The sequence below is a fragment of the Microcaecilia unicolor genome, chromosome 6 (assembly GCF_901765095.1).
Source record: "Microcaecilia unicolor chromosome 6, aMicUni1.1, whole genome shotgun sequence".
In the NCBI taxonomy this organism is placed as follows: Eukaryota; Metazoa; Chordata; class Amphibia; order Gymnophiona; family Siphonopidae; genus Microcaecilia; species Microcaecilia unicolor.
The window spans coordinates 338,717,293-338,740,085 of NC_044036.1; the positions used below are offsets into that span (position 1 = coordinate 338,717,293).

Sequence of the window (22,793 nt, forward strand, 5' to 3'; positions counted from 1 at the left end):
TTGGTAAGTCGATCAAGTTAATCATGTATCCCAGGGCTTCACCGTGGATAATTTTGTGGACCAGGGTGCAGATTTTAAAAGCAATGCAATCTTTGATTGGGAGCCAGTGTAGTTTTTTGCGGAGCGGTTTTGCACTTTCAAATCGCGTTTTTCCAAATATGAGCCTAGCTACCGTGTTCTGTGCGGTCTGGAGTTTCTTTAGAATTTGCTCTTTGCACCCCTCATAAATTCCATTGTGGTAGCCTATGTGGCTTAGTACCATTGATTGTATCAGGTTGCAAAAGGTTTTCCTCGGGAAGTATTGTTTCACGCGTTTGAGTTTCCACATTGAGTAGAACATTTTCTTTGTTGTGGATGCCGCTTGGCTCTCTAGCGTTAGGTTACGGTCTACTGTAACGCCGAGGATTTTCAGGCTGTCTGAGATAGAAAGGGTGCAGTTTGGGGTGTTGACACTTGTGGGGTTGTCCGCACTGTGTTGGGATGAGAGGATGAGACAGTGTGTTTTTTCTTTATTAAGTTTTAGTTGAAATGCATTTGCCCATGAGTGCATGATGTTCAAGCTGAGGTTTATTTCGTCGGTGATTTCTGTCAGTTTGGTAATGTAAGGAATGTATATGATGACATCATCTGTGTATATGAAAGGGTTAAGGCCTTGGCTGGATAAGGACTTGGCTAGTTGGGTCATCATTTGGTTGAAAAGGATCGGTGATCCTTGTGGTACTTCACAGTCTGCTTTCCACGGTGATGATATGTTAGAGTTTGATTTTACTTGATATGTTCTTGTGGTTAGGAAGCCCTTGATCCAGCTAAGTATGTTTCCACCAATCTCGAACTTATCTAGTAATCTTGTTAGTATATTATGGTTTGACATGTCGAATGCACTAGACATGTCGAATTGGAGGAGGAGGGTGTTTTGCCTGTTGCTATTTCCTGCTTGAATTTGGCTAGGAGAGTAATTAGTACTGTTTCAGTGCTGTGGAGGGGGCAAAAACCTGATTGTGATTCGTGAAGTATTGAGATTTTGATGATATAATCTGTGAGTTGTTTAGTTACCATGCTTTCCATTAGTTTGACTACCAGCGGGATAGATGCTACTGGACGGTAATTAGTGATTTTGGTTGTTTTTTTCTTGGTATCCTTTGGTATTGGGGTGAGTAGGATGTTGCTATTTTCCTTAGGGAAGAGACCTTGCTGGAGCATGTAGTTTATGTAGGATGTGAGGTCTGCTATGAAGCGGTCAGGGGCGGATTTCATTAGGTAAATGGGGCAGGTGTCTAGTTTACAGTGGGTCTTGGAGAACCGGCTTATCGCTTGGGCAACAGTTTTGACGGTAATGGTGGGTGACGTTTAGTCAGGTCCGGTCGGCCGGGTGTTCACCAGTGGTTGGGTCCAACTCATTGATGAAGTTTTCGGGGTTATCCTGAGGTAGTGTGTTGCATAGGTTTACAATTTTTTCATTGAAATAATTAGCCAGTTTATCTGCAGATGGGATGCCTGTATTTGTTATGGTGACCAAGCTGGTGTCTAAAAGTTTGTTCACAAGTTGGAATAGTTTCTTCGTGTCTTTGTAGTCTGTCCCTAATTTAGTTTTGTGGTAGGATCTTTTGGTCTGTCTTATTGCATATTTGTATTTTCTTTGTATTTGTTTCCATGTGTTGAGTGTATGCTTATTTTTTGTTTTTTTTCCATGCTCGTTCGAGTTGCCTGGTATGTGTTTTTAGCTTTATCAGGTCATCGTTGAACCATGGTATCAAGTTATGCTTACGCAAGGTTCTTGTTCGTAAGGGTGCTATTTCATCCAATATGTTTTTGCATCTTTTGTTCCATTCTGTGAGGTAGTGGGTGAAGTCCGTTTGTAGATGCCAACATCTTGGGCTGCCTCTAGTCTGTCAATGTTCCTTCTGACTTAGAACTGAGCACTGTATTCTTTGTGAAACCTCACCAGTTACCTGAACTCTGGCATTCTTCTGGTCTGCCACCTCTATTATTCTCACACAGTTTGACCACCTTGAAATCCTAAGCAATTATCACCATTGATTCTCTTGCCTGGTCAGTGACTCAGTTAAGTGAAAAGATGGCGTTATACAGCGACTTTTACATGCGTATGCATTTATAGCAATTCTGAGAGCTGCTAACCTTCAGATTCTTTTCCAGGTTCTGTAACTGTGTGACTGAAGCTTGCCAACCCTGTAATATAGAGATGAATATAATGGCACCTTGATTTTTGGGTGTGGTATAGCTTAATCATAAATGTTAGGCAAATTGTTGGGCAGACTGGATGGACCCTACAGGTCTTGCATAAGAATAGCCATACTGGGTCAGACCAATGGTCCATCTAGTCCAGTATCCTGCTTCCAACAGTGGCCAATCCAGGTCACAAGTACCAAAGAGTGGCAAGATTCATGCTACCGATCCTAGGGACAGCAGTGGCTTCCCCTATGTCTATCTCGATAGTAGACATCTGCCGTGGTTCAGTATGTATATTGGCTTCATGTTCTCCTTCAGATTTCTCAACCCAAATGGAGAACTTGTTGCCGGAGAACGTGGTGAAGGCGGTTAGCTTGGCAGAGTTTAAAAAGGGGTTAGACGGTTTCCTAAGGGACAAGTCCATAAACCGCTACTAAATGGACTTGGGAAAAATCCACAATTCCGGGAATAACATGTATAGAATGTTTGTACGTTTGGGAAGCTTGCCAGGTGCCCTTGGCCTGGATTGGCCACTGTCGTGGACAGGATGCTGGGCTCGATGGACCCTTGGTCTTTTCCCAGTGTGGCATTACTTGTGTACTTATGTAACTCTGCACTTTTTTGGCATCAAATTTGAATTTCCAAGCATTTGATCACTCTTCATTTACTTTGCACCCTCGGGGAAGGTAATTTTGTTGAAAATATTGAAAATATTTCCTTCATCGACAAAGACAAAACCTGATGGAATTCGCAAGGGAAGTGGCAATACTGAACCTGGTATTTATATGCAGTGTGTGCAATGCCTGGGTAGGTTCATCCCTGAGTACCAGCGATCAGTAGAAGATAATATGGTTTGATAGCAGCCAAGGCAGAGAAGAAAGAGATAAAAATCAAAGTCCTGAATTCCAAACATACAGACTTTGATAAAATGGATAAGTGAGTTAAGAAGGTCCTGGCAGGGTGGGAAGAAGAAAGTGAATGAAACTGAGGAGCGATAATAGTGACAACACATAAACACAAGAGGAAAAGGAAACTGAGATGATTTTGGAAGGCGACAGTGGTGGGCAGCCTTGCCCGGGCCTGGCTCAGTCTCTCGGTGGCCCTGCCTGCCTCCCCCCACCCCGATTGCTTTTTCAGCCTCTCTCCCTTGTACTGGATTTCTTGGAGGGAATGTGTCTTATTTTCATTCTCTGCTGTTGCAATGGACCAGTTCCTTTCTTGACCTCTTCCCTTCCACTTGCACCCTCTGCTGCCTTCTCCTCCTCCTCCCCCCTGCTTCACCCCCACCCCATTGCTTTTTCAGCCTCTCTCCCTCGGACTGGATTTCTTGGAGAGAATGTGTCTTATTTTCATTCTCTACTGTTGCAATGGACCAGGTCCTTCCTTGACCTCTTCCTTTCCACTTGCACCCTCTGCTGCCTTCTCCTCCTCCTCCCCCCTGCTTCACCCCCACCCCATTGCTTTTTCAGCCTCTCTCCCTCGGACTGGATTTCTTGGAGAGAATGTGTCTTATTTTCATTCTCTGCTGTTGCAATGGACCAGTTCCTTTCTTTCTTCCTTTCTTTCTTGCACTTGTATCCCACATTTTCCCACCTATTTGCAGGCTCAATGTGGCTTACAGAGAACCTGTTATGGCATCGCCGTACAGGGTAAGCAATACAATTGGTGTTACAATGAGATCAAGGGATGACAAAAAGAATTATCTAAGCGGTTATATAGAAAAGACCTTCAGAGTAAGAGGGTGGAGTGGAGGAGTGCTATAGTTAGGTTAAGGATTCTCTTGGTAGGCCTTGTTGAAAAGGTAGGTTTTCAGAGATTTGCGAAAGTTAGCTAATTCGTTGATTGTTTCAAGTTAGTTAGTAGTGCATTCAACATTTGCGTGCTCATGTATGAGAAGCTAGTCGCATGTGTTAGTTTGTGTTTTAATCCTTTGCAGTTGGGGAAGTGTAGATTGAGAAATGTCCGGGCAGATCTTTTAGCATTTCTGGGTGGCAGGTCAACGAGGTCCATCATGTACGTCGGGGCATCTCCATAAATGATTTTATGAACAATCTTGACCTCTTCCCTTCCACTTGCACCCTCTGCTGCCTTCTCCTCCTCCTCCCTGCTTCCCCCCACCCCATTGCTTTTTCAGTCTCTCTTCCTTGGACTGGATTTCTTAGAGAGAATGTGTCTTATTTTCATTCTCTACTGTTGCAGTGGACCAGGTCCTTCCTTGACCTCTTCCCCTCCACTGACCTGCTTTTTAGTCCCTTCTGCAGCACTGAGGGGCACAGCTGTACACCTCACACCTGAGCTGCCCTGGAACATCTGCCCTATACTTGGAATACATGAGCTGGTGAACGTTGAGAAGGAGTATTGGAGGGACTTGAAAAATAGCACGGAATACCCAATGGTCTGTACTCTGTCCATTGCTTACTTACTGCTAAAGTTTTAATGCTTGCTACATTATTTAGAAACAGAAACTTAATGGGTCTGGCATGTTTTGTACTTTTGATGTTTGATGATGATTTATGACCGTGTATGATCTATAAAGCTGGCGCTTGACTGGTGGAATCCATGGCATTGTACAGCAGCACTTGGCACACCGCCAGCCCCAGTCTGCATTGACTGTAAGGGCACAGACACAGGGCACAGAAGTGCAGTGGAATAATGGAGGGGGGGGGGGGTGTGAAGCAGCTGCAAAGAAGGTGATGAGGGAAGATGAATCCTTCTTCTGGATGTTGTTATGGGCTGGAGAGTAAGCAGGTGGGGATGAGGAGGCAGAAGGATATTGTGATGGGTGGAGTCCTTACACCTATATCCTGAATAGATCTATGAGCTCACACCTGCAAGCAAATTTTAAAAGATGGCATTTCCCTTTCAAAATTAAAGCGCTTCTGTTCCTGCTTCCTAACAAGTGGGAAAGTTGGTGTTTAAAGGAATATCCCACATGTTAAAAACAATTGATCAGAGGGGTGGGTTGCTCATATTTTTGATGTACAGAAAGGTTGGAATACGTCATTCGAGTCTAATGTTGAATCTGTGTACTTTGAGGTGTTTCTTGTACTATGTTAAATCGAGCGGGAGGTGGTGGAAATGAAAAACGGTAACGGAATTCAAACATGCGTGGGATAAGCATAAAGGAATCCTGTGCCGAAGGAATGGATCCTCAGGAGCTTAGTCAGGATCGGGAGGCGGGGCTGGTGGTTGGGAGGGGGGATAGGGCTGGGCAGACTTATACGGTCTGTACCAGAGCCGGTGGTGGGAAGCGGGACTGGTGGTTGGGAGGCAGGGATAGTGCTGGGCAGACATACGGTCTGTGCCAGAGCCGGTGGTTGGAAGGTGGGGCTGGTGGTTGGGAGGCGGGGATAGTGCTGGGCAGACTTATACGGTCTGTGCCGGGGCTGGTGGTTGGGAGGCGGGGATAGTGCTGGGCAGACTTATATGGTCTGTGCCCTGAAGAGCACAGGTACAAATCAAAGTAGGGTATACACAAAAAGTAGCACATGTGAGTTATCTTGTTGTGCAGACTGGATGGACTATGCAGGTCTTTTTCTGCCGTCATCTACTATGTTACTATGTTATGTATGTTGCTTGGTAGTTCTGCCTCTCTGCAGCATGAGTAACATTGCCTGTACTGTGAAACTGAGGGCAATTCTGCCCTCAAAGGGTGATTTTCAGCTACCAGTTTTACCCAGGTAAAATCATTTGAAAATTGCCCTCCTCACTGATATATTGAGATCATTTCATTTATTTAAAAATTGCTATAAAGGCATTGTCGAAACAGTCACAATTTAATGAAAACTTTGAAATATTGATAAAAGAACGCCATAAAATATAGAAAAGAGACGGCCGTTTGATTATAAACAGTTCAGCAGCATCCTTGCTAACCTACATTGATGAGGCAGACTAGGAAGGGGTTTTCAAACTTAGAAATTAAAAAAAAAACCCATGTTGATAATTTTGATGAGGGTTTTTAAGCCCCGCTAGAAGCTTTCAAGTCCTGTTATTCTCTTTACAAAGGCAGTAGACACATCCCCCCATAGCTGCGGCTCGCTTGTTCCCGATCTGTGCTTTGTAATGTGAGGCCTTCATGTTTAGAGGGGCTGCTTTCTTCCTACAAGTTTCTGACCCTAGTTCAGTTGTTGCCTCCGGGTATCCTTGATGAACCTGCAGACTGGGATTGGAAGGAAAATCCAGCACAATGGGAGGCCCGACCAGGCTTCAGACTCTCAGGAAGAAATGGGTTAACAAGAAGCTCCATTCATAAGAGCCTCTGAGTCAGTGTCAGCAGTCAGTCACGCTGCTGTGGGTCAGGGCTCCTTTAACTCCAGAGTGCAGGGGTCCCGGGCTTTCTAACAGTGACCTCGGGGCAGCTTCATACTTTTGTAATATGCAGAAAGAAAATAAGCAACAGGGTTCTGGTGTTTCATGATGAAAACATCAAAGAGGAATGCTGGGCTGCTGAATTTTGGGAGATAGCTGAATTTACCAAAGAAGCTCACACTGCCCCAAGAGCACTGACAGATATGGCCCATACTTCCATTACGTATTTCCATGTTTTCGACATAAAAGTCTATTATAAAAAGTAGACCGATATACATATATAAAAACAAAGAAATAATGTATTCAAACCAAGATAAAAGCAGTACCCAACGTGGCCACGTTTCGCCCTCAGGCTGCGTCAGGGGTAAAACTAAAAAATCAGGGGTGATCAACATACCCCTTCAAAAAAAGCTGTGCACTTTGATCCAGAGCAGTGTCTGTTGACAGGCACAGCTTTTTTTTGAAGGGGTATGTTGATCACCCCTGATTTTTAGTTTTACCCCTGACGCAGCCTGCGGGCGAAACGTGGCCACGTCGGGTACTGCTTTTATCTTGGTTTGAATACATTATTTCTTTGTTTTTATATATGTGTATCGGTCTACTTTTTATAATAGACTTTTATGTAGCAAGTAGACTGTTGCCTTTTTTGTTTTTCATGTTTTCGACATGACATGTACCTGCATTTGTGCCCCATTATGCTCAGACTGGAGAGGTGAGCATGGGGTTGAGGCTGGCGTAGCCATTAGACAGAATAGGAAGTCACCTGAGTTAGCAAAGGGCAGCTGCAGTCAAAAGAAATAGACTTTCAGCCACAGACTCAAAGCCAGAAGCGTAACCGGGTTGAGGGCGCGGGGGGGAGTGGAGAGCGGGCTGCCGACGCCACTGATGCATCTTTTAAATGCAACAAATTGTGTGAAAAATAGGCGCCAATGCTGTTGGACGTCCATTTGGGGGAGCAGCGGCTCCCAACCCATCTAGCTATGCCGTTCCCAAATAAATGGTGTTTGGAAACTGCCCTCTTCATTTTGTTCAATTTTTGTATGCCTTAACCCAAAATGGCATTTTTAAGTGGTTTGCAACAAGAAGAGTCTCAATTACCAGCGCAATCAGAGAGCCCAAGAGAGCAAGCAGTATTTCCATTAATGTGGTTTCCTACTATTCTGGTATAGTTGTGTCCACCAACCAGCAGGTGGAGATAGAGAACTGAAAACTAAACTGAGACATCTCTCATGGCATCCAGTCCAGCTCCTCAGTATTTTCTGTCTTCAGCAAGTGGAAGGACTAATGAGGTTTAATGACTAGAGACGGCATGACTTTTTGAGTACAAAAGAGGAGCGGGACTTAGGTGTGTTTGTATGTGATGATCTTAAGGAAGTGGAACAGGTAGAAAAGGTGACGGTGTAAGCTACAAAAATGTTTGGGTACAGAGGGAGAGGAATGACCAGTAGGAAAAAGGTGATGATGCCCCTGTGTAAGACCTCTGGTGAGACCCCCATTTAGAATATTGTGTATAATTCTGGGAACAGCACCTTCAAAAAGATATAAACAGGATGGAGTTGGTCCAGAGGGCGGCTACTAAAATGGTCAGTGGTCTTTGTCATAAAACGTATGGGGACAGACTTTAAAGATCTCAATATGTATTTGGAAGAAAGGCGGGAGAGGGGAGATGTGATAGAGACATTTAAATACACGGCATAAATGCACAGGAGGGCGAGTCTTTCAAATGAAAGGAAGCTCTGGAATGAGGGGCATAGGATGAAGGTGAAAGGAGCAGACTCAAGAGTAACCTAAGCAATTACTTCTTCACGGAAAGGGTGGTGAATTCATGGAGCAGCCTCCTGATGGAAATAGTGGAGACAAATTACAGTATCTGAATTCAAGAGAGCTTGGGACAAGTACACAGGATCTCTAAAGCGGTGATAGGGAGAGGAGAAGACTGGATAGGCCATATGGTCATTTATCTGCCTAAATATTTCTGTTTACTGAAGGAAACAAGTTCTTCTGTTTCCTGGATGCCTAACAGAAGCCTTGACTTCAGGGAATCAAGGGAGGGGAAGGCTTCAGATACAGACCCTTCATCTTTCTCCTCCTCCCTCCCACCCCCACAGCAGATGAGCCTGGAGACTTTTTATCTCAAACTGTAGTAGAGAGGTGTGGTAGCCGTGTTAGTCCACTCTTAAAGGTAATCAATAGAAATCAAACAAAATTAAAACATAAAAAAGAAAATAAGATGATACCTTTTTTTATTGGACATAACTTAATACATTTCTTGATTAGCTTTCGAAGGTTGCCTTTCTTCGTCAGATCGGAAATAAGCAAATGTGTTAGCTGACAGTGTATATAACAGTCCCTCATAGATGGTCTAGCAGGGTGGGTAGGAGATGTGCATGGGAACTTCAAAGCATTCCATAGTCTAGCTCATCTTCCAATGTGGTATATATCATTCAGTGCAAAAAATGCAACGAAGGTTGTTATATTGGAGAAACTGGCCAGATGCTTAAGACAAGATTCAATTTACATAGACATCACATGAACAATACTGCCAGTAGGGCCCCAACCCCGGTGGGACAGCACTTTACAGAACCAGGACACCGTACCAGTGATTTCAGAGTGAGAATACTGAAAGGTAACTGTAAAACAATACAAGAACGTAAGACCTTTGAAGTCAGAATGATTGAATATTTTGACACCCAACGGACAGGACTTAACAAGGATCTGGGTTTTCTAGCCCACTATAAACCATAAGTTGTATTTCACTGCTTATCACCCTTCCCTCCCCTCCCCACAAACATCCTGCTAGACTATGGAATGCTTTGAAGTCCCCATACACATCTCCTACCCACCCTGCTAGACTGTCTATGAGAGACTGTTATATACGCAGTCAGCTAGCACATTTGCTTATTTCCGATCTGACGAAGAAGGGCAACCTTCGAAAGCTAATCAAGAAATGTATTAAGTTATGTCCAATAAAAAAGGGATCATCTTATTTTCTTTTCCATGTTTTAATTTTGTTTGATTTCTATTGATTATCTCAAACTGTTAAACCTGAGGCTGGTCAAAAAGTTTGCTTGTTTAGTTTATGGTATTTCTTTTTTTTAATTTGGGGTTTATGTGGGGGAGGGGGGGTTCACTTCAGGATGGTGTCCATAGTACACACTGTCTGAGCAATAGTGGCACACTATCAATAACCCAGGACAAATTATTGGGGGGGGGGGGGGGTGAGGGTTGTCCTGTTTTAGTTTAAAAATGACATGAACCTGAGAAATGTTCAGACTTCCTTTGTCATTTCAAGCGCACACACATCCCTGGAAAGTATTTTCCTGCTGAGTGGGAAGTATGAGACCACATAGACTGCATGGAAGCTTGCTTTGAAGAAGGTCTTTGTACTGCTAGCTATAAAACAAAAGCCTAAGTCATCCACTTCACTTCCCAGGTGTTGATGAAGGCCGGCTTTAAGCAGGGACAACAGAGGCCCGACTCTCCTAGGGGGCCCAGTGCTTAACTGAGTCAGCTTTGCAACTGGCAACTGACCCAATCAGGGTTGCCAGGTGGAAAATTTTTTTCCCACCCAAACCAGCCTAAATCCAGCCCAAAACCCGCCCAAACTCAAACCCCGCCCCTGACACCCCCACCCCGCGTCATCAACCCCGCCCCCGCTATCATCAACCCCGCCCCCACCGTCATCAGTCCCGCCTCCCCAGTCACCGGCCCCGCCTCCCCCATCATCGGCCCTGCCCAGAACGTCACTAACCCCGCCCCCCTCGGCCGAAAAATCCGCCTGAAAACCACCCAAAAGAAAAAAAAGAAGCCCAAAAAACCGCAACCTGCCGCAGGCAAAAATTTCCCGCGGCGGGTCGAGGAAAACCGCCCAATTGGGCGGTAAAACCGCCCACCTGGCAACACTGGACCTAATGTTTATGCTGCTTTTCTCTCCCCCTCCCCCTAGATAATCGTGCTCCTGAGCACTGACACACTCTACTCTTTCCACGGCACCCGCAGGCCAGCCTTTACAGCTCCTCCCTCTCACTCCCCCTTGATCCTTGGTTTTGAGCTTCTCAGATGAATAGTGTCATTGTATTGTCTTCAGCTTAATCTCCACACATAGGGTTACCATATGTCCGGATTTACCCGGACATGTCCTCTTTTTGAGGGCATGTCTGGGCAACCGGGCGGGTTTTGCCAATCTACCCGTTTGTCCGGATTTCTGGACAAATGGGCAGATTGCTAGTCTCCCCTCCCTTTACTTACTAGTGCCCTGGTGGTCTAGTGACCTCTTCCGCCTTCGGGGCAGGAAAGAGCCCCCTCTTTCCTGCCTGGAGCGCTGCCCTGCATGCATCCTTCCTGTTGGTGATACTCGGCGCTGATTCAAAATGGCCACCGAGAGTTGAGTTTAAAAATGATTATAAGTTAATGTTTTATTTTTTAAACATTGAAATAAGTAGGTGGTACAATATAGCAGTGTCAGCTAGATGATAAATGTCTGTTCAGTGGTTCTCTGTTTTTGCTATTGTACTAGTTCTGGGGTCCAGGGTATCCCAAGCTTGTCAATCACTAAGATTACAATATTTGTTGGCAATTTAAAGAATTCTGTTTAAATAAATCCCTGACACCTGATTTGAAATCTTAAGTCCTAGTCGGGTGGGGGGCACCAAACGTATCCATATAGATCCCCCGTAATTGCTAAGGCTGACAGCACAAAATGGCTGCCCGCAGCTGCATCTGCAAGGCACATTAAAACTGTCCGGTCCAGCGGCGTATTTAAACTAGGTGTGTTGGTGACGAATCCCCCCCCCCCCCCACACACACACCCACTTTTAGTCTTCACCCTTTGAACAGCACTCATAGGTTGCCTGCGGCCTGCTCTGGGACTTTCTCCCTGAACCGTCACGCCCCTTCTGATGTAACTTCCTGTTTTGTGAAGGGCGGGATGGTTCCGGGAGAACGTTCCAGAATAGGTCCCAGGCAACCTACAAGTGCCTGGATGAAGACTAAAGCCGAGAGGATTTTAAGGTATTGGGGGGGAGGGGGCGGGGAGACACACCCCTGTAAAAAAAAAAAATTCCTTCCTACACTATTAGCCTAGTCAGGTGATCTTTGGACAGGAAGCCGCCTTGAGTTTTCGTTACAGAGTTCTCTCTTGGTATCTGATTTAATTCTGTGGAAATGTAACAGGATTGTGGGAGCTACATTTGTCTTCATTTAAAAAATTTTTTTTTAATTTTTTACATTTGTATCCCACATTTTCCCACCCATTTGCAGGCTCAATGTGGCATACATAGTACCGTAAAGGCGATCGCCAATTCTGGTATGAACAATTACAAAGTGATGTAGTGGTAGAATAAGGTTCATGTGTAAAAGACACAATAGGGAATCGTAGCGAGGAGGAGTTATGTCCATTACGCAGTTGCTGATGGAGAATGACTTCATACAGAACCGTGGTAATGAACCAACATTTCTTGTTTTCTAGTCTCTGCTGTTTCTGGGTGCTGCTGCTGCCGTCTGCCTGGGTGTGAACCTGTTTGCCCTCGCTGTGTACCTGCTCTGTGTTTGCTGCTGTAAGAGAGAGGAGGCAGCTGAGACCAAGAGGCCCAGATCCTGCTGCATAACATGGACGGCTGTGGTTGCTGGACTCATCTGCTGGTGAGTTCTGGGCTTGACCCAAAGCTAGCTCACCTGTCCCTGGAATTTCAACTTTTCTTGCAGGTGGAAGAAGGGACTAGGTGAGACTGGCTTGGGTGCAGTTCTGGTCACCGCATCTCAAAAAGGATATGGTGGAATTAGAAAAGGTATAGAGAAGGGTGACGAAAATGATAAAGGGGATGGGACGACTTTCCTATGAGGAAACGTTGAAATGGCTATGGCTCTTCAGCTTGGAGAAAAGATGGCTGAGGGGAGATATGATAGAGCTATATAAAATACTGAGTGGAGTGGAATGGGTAGATGTGAATCGCTTGTTTACTCTTTCCAAAAATACTAGGACTAGGGGGATACACAATGAAGCTAAAAAGTAGTACATTTAAAACAAATCAGAGAAAATGTTTCTTCACTCCGTGTGTAATTAAACTCTGGAATTCGTTGCTGGAGAATGTGGTAAAAGCAGTTAGCTTAGCGGGGTTTTTAAAAGGTTTGGATGGCTTCCTAAAAGAAAAGTCCATAGACCATTATTAAAATGGAGTTGGGGAAAATCCACTGCTTATTTACTACGACTACAAATCATTTCTATAGCGCTACCAGTCGTACGCAGCGCTTCACAATTGAACATGAAGAAGAGACAGTCCCTGCTCAAGAGAGCTTACAATCTAATTCAGGACAGACAGAAGGACACATAGGGATAAGGGACTATTGAAGAGAGGAGAATTTATTTCTGAGATAAGCAGCATAAAATGTTTTGTACTTTTTGGGGATCTTGCCAGGTATTTGTGACCTGGATTGGCCACTGTTGGAAACAGGATGCTGGGCTTGATGGACCTGTGGTCTGTCCCAGTGTGGCAATACTTATGTATCGCTGTGCTAGTCTCCTGAGCCCTCTGTTTCTGGAGGTAACGGGCTGTGTGTCGCTGAGCTGACCCGTTCCTCTTCCTCTCCATTGCAGCATGACAGGACTGGAAGGGTTTCAGCTTCTGTCTCCCAGCGAGAGTCGCATTATTCTGAGAAGAGTCCCCTGTGTGTTCTGAGCAGTGACATTCAGTGCCTCCTGGTTCTGTCTCTGGAATAATGTAAGACTCCTCTCGATATGAACTCACTCGGAGTCCTTATGCTGGTTTTATATTTTTGAGATTTGAGGCTAAAATAGTAATCTAAATTCTAAATCCTGGGCTTATGCAGAATGGTAGATTAAAAATCGAGAGACACCCAGGGAAGAGAGGGTGTGGGTAATGGAGAGCAGGAAAGGATTTTTTAAGATTGTAGAGCAAAGTTATAAATATAAATAATTCCTTTTCAACTTGTTTTTGTTCACCAGTGTCGCTATTGGGATTGGATTCTATGGAAACAGTGAAACCAATGATGGGGTCTACCAGCTGACGTATTCCCTTGAAAACGCCAATCACACCCTCGCTGGCATTGATGAGCTGGTAAGGATGATGTGGGTAGGGGTTGGGAAGGGCAGTGATGTGGGCTAGTAAGAATGTAAACTGCCATCTTCCTTGGATAAAACTTGCTTTTAGGAATCCAATCCATCTCTTGGAGGAGGCTGTGTTAATACGTTTTGTGATGTCACAATATCCCTGTTATTCTTTGCTGCTCTCTGATTCTGTGACATCACACTGTCCCCAGAATTTTCCTGCCATTCTTAAGTTCTGTGATGTCACTCTCTCCTTACTCTGACATCAGATTAGCCCTAGTATCCCTCCCAGGCTCAGTGATTGCCATGTTTCTTGCAAATTTATTTTATTTACTTATTAGGATTTATTTACCGCCTTTTTGAAGGAATTCACACAAGGCAGTGTACAGTAAGAATATATCATACAGGAGCAATAGACAGTTACAGCAGTAAAAATATTCAAATAACAATACAAAGTATGGCATAGTTACTACTTACAATGACAACACAATATGTAATAGAATATTTTAATTGACAGTGTAGGGTATAAGCAAAGATGGAACATAGAGATAGGTAAGAGAGTAAGAGGAGTTAGAATGTAAGGCGACTAATTTAAAGAAAGCTGCACATGAGGTCAGAGAGATGGTTAAATATTATCTCAGCTAGGGTAGGACTGAATAAACATGTCCTGCTACAGTATGTGCAGCCCGAGTCAATCTTTGTGTGTGTGAGTGAGACTAACAAGTTAGTTACTTCTTCCATTAAAGGCTTGGTTGAAGAGCCAAGCTTTCACCTGCTTCCTGAAGTAGAGGTAGTCTTTTGTTAAGCGGAGCCTTTCAGGCAATGCATTCCAGAGTGTGGGGGCTACTCCGGAGAAGGCTCGCTTGCGGGTATCACATCGCGTAATGTCTTTTGGAGAGGGTGTGGTTAGGAGGACCTTAATATCTTTGGAGGTGTTTAGAGGGTCATTCTGTTTTTGAAGTACTAGGGGCCATAGGAGTGGAGGAGTAGCCTAGTGGTTAGTGCAGTGGACTTTGATCCTGGGGAACTGAGTTCGATTCCCACTGCAGCTCCTTGTGACTCTGGGCAAGTCACTTAACCCTCCATTGCCCCAGGTACAAATAAGTACCTTTATATACTATGTAAACCTCTTTGAATGTAGTTGCAAAAAACCTCAGAAAGGCGGTATATCAAGTCCCATTTCCCTTTCCCCCTTTCCCTTATGACATCACAATATCAGAAGTGAGTCACGTATCCGGCAATCAAGCCATTGTGACATCACTGATGAGGTTGGCTCTTATTGGTGGAATGAGTGGAGGAGTAGCCTAGTGGTTAGTGCAGTGGACTTTGATCCTGGGGAACTGAGTTCAATTCCCACTGCAGCTCCTTGTGACTCTGGGCATGTCACTTAACCCTCCATTGCCCCTGGTACAAAATAAGTACCTGAATCTATGTAAACCGCTTTGAATGTAGTTGCAAAAAAACACAGAAAGGCGGTATATCAAGTTCCAATTCCCTTTCCATTTAAGGGCCTTGAAGATCAGATATAGAGTTTTAAATTTAGCCCTGAATTGTACTGGTAGCCGGTGAAGTTTTAATAATTAGTAATTCATAATGTATAAATTCAAAATATATCAAAAATTAAGGGGTAACTAACAATGAAACAAGCCTTCCAAATATACAAAATCCAAAAATGTAAAGGCTAAACAATATATATATAAGTGCCTTTTGAGGTGCTGTCCAGTCAATGCTGAGCAGTCACTGTGTCCAGCAAAGTCTGTGGAAGCCCGACAGAGCTCTGACCCATTGGCGATCAACTCCCAGAAGCATGTCTGTCTGATAGTTCAGCCCAGCAAATCCTGAAAATGCATACGATATACTGCCAAAGGCTCAGCCCAGCCTCGGTTCTGCTCAGCTGCTGCTGATTATAGTGAATCTAGACATGTCACCTTGTAGCTCAGCTCAGGCCACTTGGGAATTTTGGAAATGCATACGTGGGGCGCTTGATTTTTTGAGTATGTTGCCCAGGAGACAAAACTGGCTGAACGGTGCTGCCTTCATATTATTATTATTACTAGTAAAACATGCCCGTTTCTGACACAAATGAAACGGGCACTAGCAAGGTTATCCTCCGAGTTCCAGCGTGGCCCCCTCTCTCCTTCCACTCTGAGTTCCATGCCTCCCTCCCTCTCTCTCCTCCCCTCCGAGTTCCATGACCCCCCTCTCTTCTCTGAGTTCCAGACCCCCACGCTTTCTTCCCTCTCTCTCCCCTCCGAGTGGCAGCCCTACCTGCGTTGTCTGCCCTCTTCTCCCAGTCCTCCGCCTGCCCCTCGCCTTCCTGCGTTCTCGCTTTAGTTTAAAAGTTTTTACCTCGGGGTTCGCCGGCAGCAGTAAAAGGCGAGTAGGCACGGCGCTTCAGCCTGCCTTCCCTTCTGTCTCAGCTTTGCCTCTGGTCCCGTCCTAATTTCCTGTTTCCGGAAGGGCAGGAGGAGAGGGAGGGAGGGGGCGGGCCTGGAACGCAGAGGAGAGGGGGGGCCTGGAACTCTTCTGAGTTCCAGCCCCCCCCTCTCCTCCGCGTTCCAGGGGGGGAGGGAGGGAGGCAGGGAGGCGATTCTCCCGTGATTGAATCCTCACCTCCAACGTTCTGTGGCTGGCTGGTGCTGGTTTCTCTTTCCTCTCATTGGTCCTCCCTCTGACGTCATCACATTCCGACGAGAGGGCGGAGCAATGGGAATTGTGTTACGAACCCAGGCATCCAAACATAGAACGTTGGAGGTGCAAATTATTATATAGGATTATTATTATTCTATTCTTGGTGTAGCACCTTTCTGTGGTACAACCAAAGTGATGTACACATTGCATACAGCTGTCTGTCCACAGTGGGCTCACAAATTATATGTATGTTATAGCTGGGGCCAGTGGAGGGTTATGTGACTTGCCCAGGGTCACGAAGAGCTGCAGTGGGAATTGAACCCAGTTCTCAGTCCACTAACCATCATTTGCAGGAGTGCTCTGAAACCTCACCTGGGCTTTTAGCAGCCCTTTTACTAAGCTGTGCTAAAAAGGGCCCTGCGCTAGCAACGGGAGCTGATTTTGCCACTTGCTGAGGCCATTTTTACTGCAGCGGGTAAAAAGGCTGAAATAAGATTGCTCTTACCATGTGACCATGCAGCGGAGAGCACTCGCTGCCACTCTTTGAGGTGTCATTAAGGGCTCCTGCCATTCCAATGCTGTTCAAATTCTCTAATAGAAATACAGCACGATCCAACAGCACCACGATCCCCTGACCCGCTTGATCAAGTAATAATCGAATTTCATGAAAAAAGGGACGTTTAGGCCAGGGGCGTATCTGACCTTCAGTGGTAGGGGGGGGCCAAAGCTGAGGTGAGGGGGCACATTTTACCCCCCCCCCCCCCCCCGCTGCCATCATCATCGCCCACACCCCTCCTACCGCCGCCGACCCTCTCGACCCCCCCCCCCCCGCTCGCTCGCCGTTGCCTACCTGTGCTGGCGGGGACCCCATTCCCCGCCAGCCGAAGTCTTCTTCCTTCCTTTCAGGTTTCTGAGTCTCATGTCCTGCATGTTGTACGTGCAGGACGTCAGACTCAGAAACCTGAAAGGAAGGAAGAAGATTTTGGCTGGCAGGGGATGGGGTCCCCGCCAGCACAGGTAGGCGACAGCGAGCGGGCAGGCGGGGGGTCGTCGGTAGGGGGGTCCAGGGCTAAATCTACGGGGGCCCTGGCCCCCGTGGCCCCATAGCAGCGACGCCCCTGGTTTAGGCTTCAGTGCTGAATGAAGCCTGAAAACCTGTCTGAGTCAGATTCAGCAAATTATTTTATTTTTAACATTTGCTCTGCCGCTCCTCCTATAAAATGATCAAAGTGCATTACAGAACTAAAAAGAGTGACTGACCAGAGAGCTTCAGCAAGCTCAGCTAAAATAGGAACATTGGCAAGAGATGTGTAATTCGAACAATCCTGGGGTTACTTAATATGGAAGTAGGCTTCCTTGAGATCCAACAACGTGAGAAACGCTCCAGCATATCTCTGTCTCCAGAAGGCAGTGGATGGTCTCGCACAAGCTCCTGGTCTCATAGCTCCTGTTCTTGGTCTCCAATTCAGTAGAGCTTGGGGGGTGTTTAGGCTGAGCAGTGCCTGCTTTAGGGGGTAGACGCGAATCGCTTGTTTGCTCTTTCCAAAAATACTAGGACTAGGGAGCACGCAATGAAGCTAGAAAGTAGTAAATTTAAAACGAATCGGAGAAAATATTTCTTCACTCAATGTATAATTAAACTCTAATTCTTTGCCAGAGAATGTAGTAAAAGCGGTTAGCTTAGCGGGGGGTTAAAAAGGTTTGGATGGCTTCCTAAAGGAAAAGAGTCCATAGACCATTGTTAAAATGGACTTGAGGAAAATCCACTTCTTATTTCTAGAATAAGTAGCATAACTTGTATTGTATTGTTTTAGGATCTTGCCTGGTAGTTATGACCTGGATTGGCCACTGTTGGAAACAGGATGCTGGGCTTGATGGACCTTCGGTCTGTCCCAGTTTGGCAATACTTATGTACTTGGGATTCTGAATGGAATTTTGCTACTCTTTGGGGTTCTACATGGAATGTTGCTACTATTTGGGTTTCTGCCAGGTACTTGTGACCTGGATTGGCCACTGTTGGAAACAGGATGCTGGGCTTGATGGACCTTCGGTCTGTCCCAGTAATGCAACACTTACGTACTTTGGGGTACACTTAGTGGAGCCAAATCCCTCCTCCATCCCGTGCCCTCTCCTGCTGCTCCTCATTTCTCTTTCCTCACAGACAAAAAAAAAAAAGTGTGAAGAGTTTGGTCAGCAGTTCTTGCTGCTTTAGGCTTCCAGGGACAGAGAAATGCCTGGTGTACCTGAATGTAACTGTCACGTCTGTGGCCGTGACCACCCTCATACTCACCCTGTTTCTGGGAGTCAGTGGCTGTGCTGGCTTCTGCGTGTCTCTGTGTCTGTCTCTGTCTTAGTTTCTCTCTGGCTCTGTGTGCTGATTGCCCTACTGAATCTCACCTGTGTGGGCTTTGCCTCTTCCAAGATGGCTGCCGCCTCTTCGTCTCTGCCAGTATCCAAGATGGCTCCCGCTGTTACTTTCTATGGGATGCCTGCTCTGAGTGTCAAGCCTCTGTTTGGTTGCAAGGTGATTGCTGCACCTGTGGCTCTGGTGTTGAGGGGCTTTATTAGTGATTTGGAAACTACAGTCCTGGCCTTTGCATTGCCATTTCCTCCGCAGTGCCTTAGGTCCCGAGGTTAGTGTGCTGTTAGCACCGTTTGCTTTCCTTGTCTTTTGCTCTGTGGGTTTTCTGCCCTTCTGTGTTTATTGTTCTGTGGGCTTCCAGCCCTTCTGTGTTATTTGCTCTGTGGGTCTCCTACCCTTCTGTGGGTTTTCAGCCCTTCTGTGTTTATCGCTTGTGGGTTTCCAGCCCTTCTGTGTTTATAGCTCTGTAGGGTTTCAGCCCTTCTGTGTTTATTGCTCTGTGGGTCTCCTACCCTTCTGTGGGTTTTCAGCCCTTCTGTGTTTATCGCTTGTGGGTTTCCAGCCCTTCTGTGTTTATGGCTCTGTAGGGTTTCAGCCCTTCTGTGTTTATGGCTCTATGGGTTTCCTATCCTTCTGTGTCTAGCTCTGCTAGTTCTCTGTGTTTGTTTCCTGTGTATGACTTGTTAGCTTGGGCACAGCTTTGTTGTTAGCTGGTGTATAGCTTTACTAAGTCTTCTGAGTTTGCTCTGTGTCTGTTTCCAGTGCATGACTTGTTAGCTTGGGCACAGCTTTGTTGTTAGCTGGTGTATAGCTTTACTAAGTCTCCTGAGTTTGCTCTGTGTATGTTTCCAGTGCATGACTTGTTAGCTTGGGCACAGCTTTGTTGTTAGCTGGTGTATAGCTTTTCTAAATCTCCTGAGTTTGCTCTGTGTATGTTCCTGTGTATGACTGGTTGCCTGGGTATAGCGTTCCTATTAGCCTGGGTACAGTCTACTAGTCGTTGTGTTGATTCCTGCTGACTGCCAGAACCCGGACAGTTCCTGCTTGTCTGCCTTGCCTTCACCTCGGTGCCAGGGGGCACTCCTGGATCTTCATTCCTGCTGTTCCTGTAAGTCCTACCGGCTGCCAGAACCTGAGGGCTCAACCCGAGGGGGAAGGCAGTCAAGTGTAGGTGAAGCCTAGGTCCAGGGTGTTCCAGTTCCGCTCCAGTGTGTTCCAGTCCAGCGGGTTTCACTCCTGTATGTTCCTGTCCAGTAGGGCCACTCCAGTGTGTCCAGTCCAGCGGGCCCCACTCCAGTGCGCACCTGTCCGGTGCGTTCCAGTTCCGAGTATTCCAGTGTAGAACTCCAGTCCGGAGTTCCGGTCCAGTCTTGTCTTATCTCTACCTTGTAGGTGATCTTGCCTGCCACTGCCGCTCCACGGTAGTGGTCCAAGGACTCACGAAACCAGTGCTCCCGGGGAAGAAGCCTGACAGTGTGCCAAGGTCCTCGTGCACGTGACAGAATGCAAAGGCCATGAGTCCGGCAAGATCAGCCGTCCAGGTTGGCTACCTGTCCACAGCTTCGTTCCCTGTGGACAATCCGGGTGCAGTTTCTGATTTTGACTCTGATCTTTATGTCAGCCCAGTTTCTTTTTTGGGTCCTTTTATGACGCTTCGGGAGTACCGAGATAAACTTTTGTCTGATCCAGCCCTGAAGGCTACTCCTGAAGCAGCAGCTGAAAGAAAGCGTCTCTGGTGGCGTCTGGTCCGCCATAGCCCAGTCTCTGACATGAATCCTGCTATCTCGCTCTGTGAGTACCGCCTCAGACTCCTGGAGGAGCCAGCTCTGCGGGATACTCCAGAAGCTGAGGCCGAAAGAAGACGCCGGGGAATTCCTCCGCTCTGGTCTCCTCAGCAGAGCAGCCTGCGGTACCATAGCGGGTTAGTTCCTATTCGGGATTCCAGTCCACCGGCGCTGAGTCCAGTCCAAGGAGAGTTTCAAGTGGAGCCTTCAATTCCGGTTCGAGTGAAGCCGCCAGTTAAGCCTCTGAGTTCGTTCCGAGGGACGGTCCTGACCAGGTCTCTGAGGACGGGCCGAGTGAGGCGTCGGACCAAGCCCCTGACCCCAGTTCAAGTAGCGCGGCCGCTTAAGAGCCTGAGTCCAGTCCAGGGGATGCTTCATACTGAACCTCCAATTCAAGTCCAAGTAACGATGCCACTTAAGGCTCCGAGTCCAGTCCGAGGGAGGCTTTCGATGGAGCCTTGGATTCCTGTTCGAGTGGAGCTCCAGGTCGAGCCTCCAGTCCTCGTTCAACTGGCACGCCCTCTGAAACCTCTGAGTCCAGTCCGTGGGGTGCTTCTGACGGAGCCTCAGATTCCTATGCAAGTGGCGCTCCAGGTCGAGCCTCCAGTCCTCGTTCAAGTGGCACGCCCTTTGAAGTCTCCAAGTCCAGTCCGAGGGAAGCCTTCGATGGAGCCTCAGATTCCTTTGCAAGTGGCGCTTCGGGTCAAGTCTCCGGTTCTTGTTCAAGTGACCCGTCCAGTCAAGCCACTAAGTCCAGTTCGAGGGGGGCTTCTAACCAAGCCTCCGATGCCAGTCCACAGGGTGGTTCAGGTGGCACCTCCGCTTCCAGTCTGGAGGGTACCTCCAATCAAGCTCCGAAGGCCAGTTCGAGTGGCGCTTCCGCTCGAGCCTCCGATCCCTGTCCAAAGGGTGTGTTCTGTCAAGCCTCAGTTAAAGTCCAGTTCGCGGGGCGCTCCCAGCCAAGCTCCTGAGTCCAGTTTGAGGGGCCCTGCCAGTCAAGCTTCTGATACCAGTCCGGGTCCCGGTGCAGCTCCTGTTCAGTCCGAAGCAATAGCTGAGAGAAGATGTGTTCAACGGCTTGGGGCCCGGAGAAACCCATTTTCTGCATTTCAGCCTGCTAGCATGCTCTGGGGATCCCAGGGCCGTCTCCTCTTGAACCCTGCTCGGCAGACGCTGCCTGAAGCTAATGTTAGAGAGACGTCCCAGTCCGGCCAGAGGGGGGCATCCAGCCTTGCAGCTGAATCTCTTCCAAGTTCCAGCCAAGATGCTGCACCTGCTCCGAGTTCCAGTTCCAGCCAAGATGCTGAGCCTGCTTCGAGTTCCAGTTCCAGCCACGATGCTGAGCCTGCTCCGAGTTCCAGTTCCAGCCACGATGCTGACCCTGCTCCGAGCTCCAGTTCCAGCCAAGATGCTGAGCCAGTTCCAAGTTCCACTTCCAGCCAAGATGCTGAGCCTGCTCTGAGTTCCAGTTCCAGTCAAGCTTCTGACGCCCGCCTGGGTCCCAGTTCCGGTTTGCTTCTTGACTCTAGTCCGGGTCCCAGTCCCGGTTTGCTTCCTGAGTTCAGTCTGTGTTCCCTCAGAGAAGGGTCCCTTTTGAACATGGTTCCTCTTGATGCATCCAAGTTCCTGAGTTGGCCCAGCGGTGATTGGAAGGAGCCTCCTGTTGACAAGTTCCGCTCCTGTCTGCCAGTTTTGAACTTCTTTGTGACTTCCAGTCCAGTGATCCATGTCTGGGGGTTGAAACCGATCAGAAGGTTTCACCACAGTTACCCCTGGACACCTGACCTCCTCAGGGAGACCGAGAGGGGGGTCTTGAGGAGGGGGTACTGTCACGTCTGTGGCCGTGACCACCCTCATACTCACCCTGTTTCTGGGAGTCAGTGGCTGTGCTGGCTTCTGCGTGTCTCTGTGTCTGTCTCTGTCTTAGTTTCTCTCTGGCTCTGTGTGCTGATTGCCCTACTGAATCTCACCTGTGTGGGCTTTGCCTCTTCCAAGATGGCTGCCTCCTCTTCGTCTCTGCCAGTATCCAAGATGGCTCCCGCTGTTACTTTCTATGGGCTGCCTGCTCGGAGTGTCAAGCCTCTGTTTGGTTGCAAGGTGATTGCTGCACCTGTGGCTCTGGTGTTGAGGGGCTTTATTAGTGATTTGGAAACTACAGTCCTGGCCTTTGCATTGCCATTTCCTCCGCAGTGCCTTAGGTCCCGAGGTTAGTGTGCTGTTAGCACCGTTTGCTTTCCTTGTCTTTTGCTCTGTGGGTTTTCTGCCCTTCTGTGTTTATTGTTCTGTGGGCTTCCAGCCCTTCTGTGTTATTTGCTCTGTGGGTCTCCTACCCTTCTGTGGGTTTTCAGCCCTTCTGTGTTTATCGCTTGTGGGTTTCCAGCCCTTCTGTGTTTATAGCTCTGTAGGGTTTCAGCCCTTCTGTGTTTATTGCTCTGTGGGTCTCCTACCCTTCTGTGGG

General features: G+C 47.2%; 1 protein-coding gene across 2 annotated transcripts in view; it reads left to right on the forward strand.

Annotated features, from left to right (window-relative positions):
- Positions 1-22,793, forward strand: part of TTYH2 (tweety family member 2) — an 87,375-nt gene that overhangs the window by 18,039 nt on the left and 46,543 nt on the right. Inside the window, exons 2-3 of one of the 2 annotated variants that reach the window (XM_030208547.1) lie at positions 11,963-12,135; positions 13,457-13,568. In XM_030208547.1, coding sequence (XP_030064407.1) covers positions 11,963-12,135; positions 13,457-13,568 — 285 coding nt within the window. Of the gene's footprint in view, positions 1-11,962; positions 12,136-13,167; positions 13,212-13,456; positions 13,569-22,793 lie in introns of those variants that run through there. The other variant, XM_030208548.1, reaches the window with a different exon arrangement.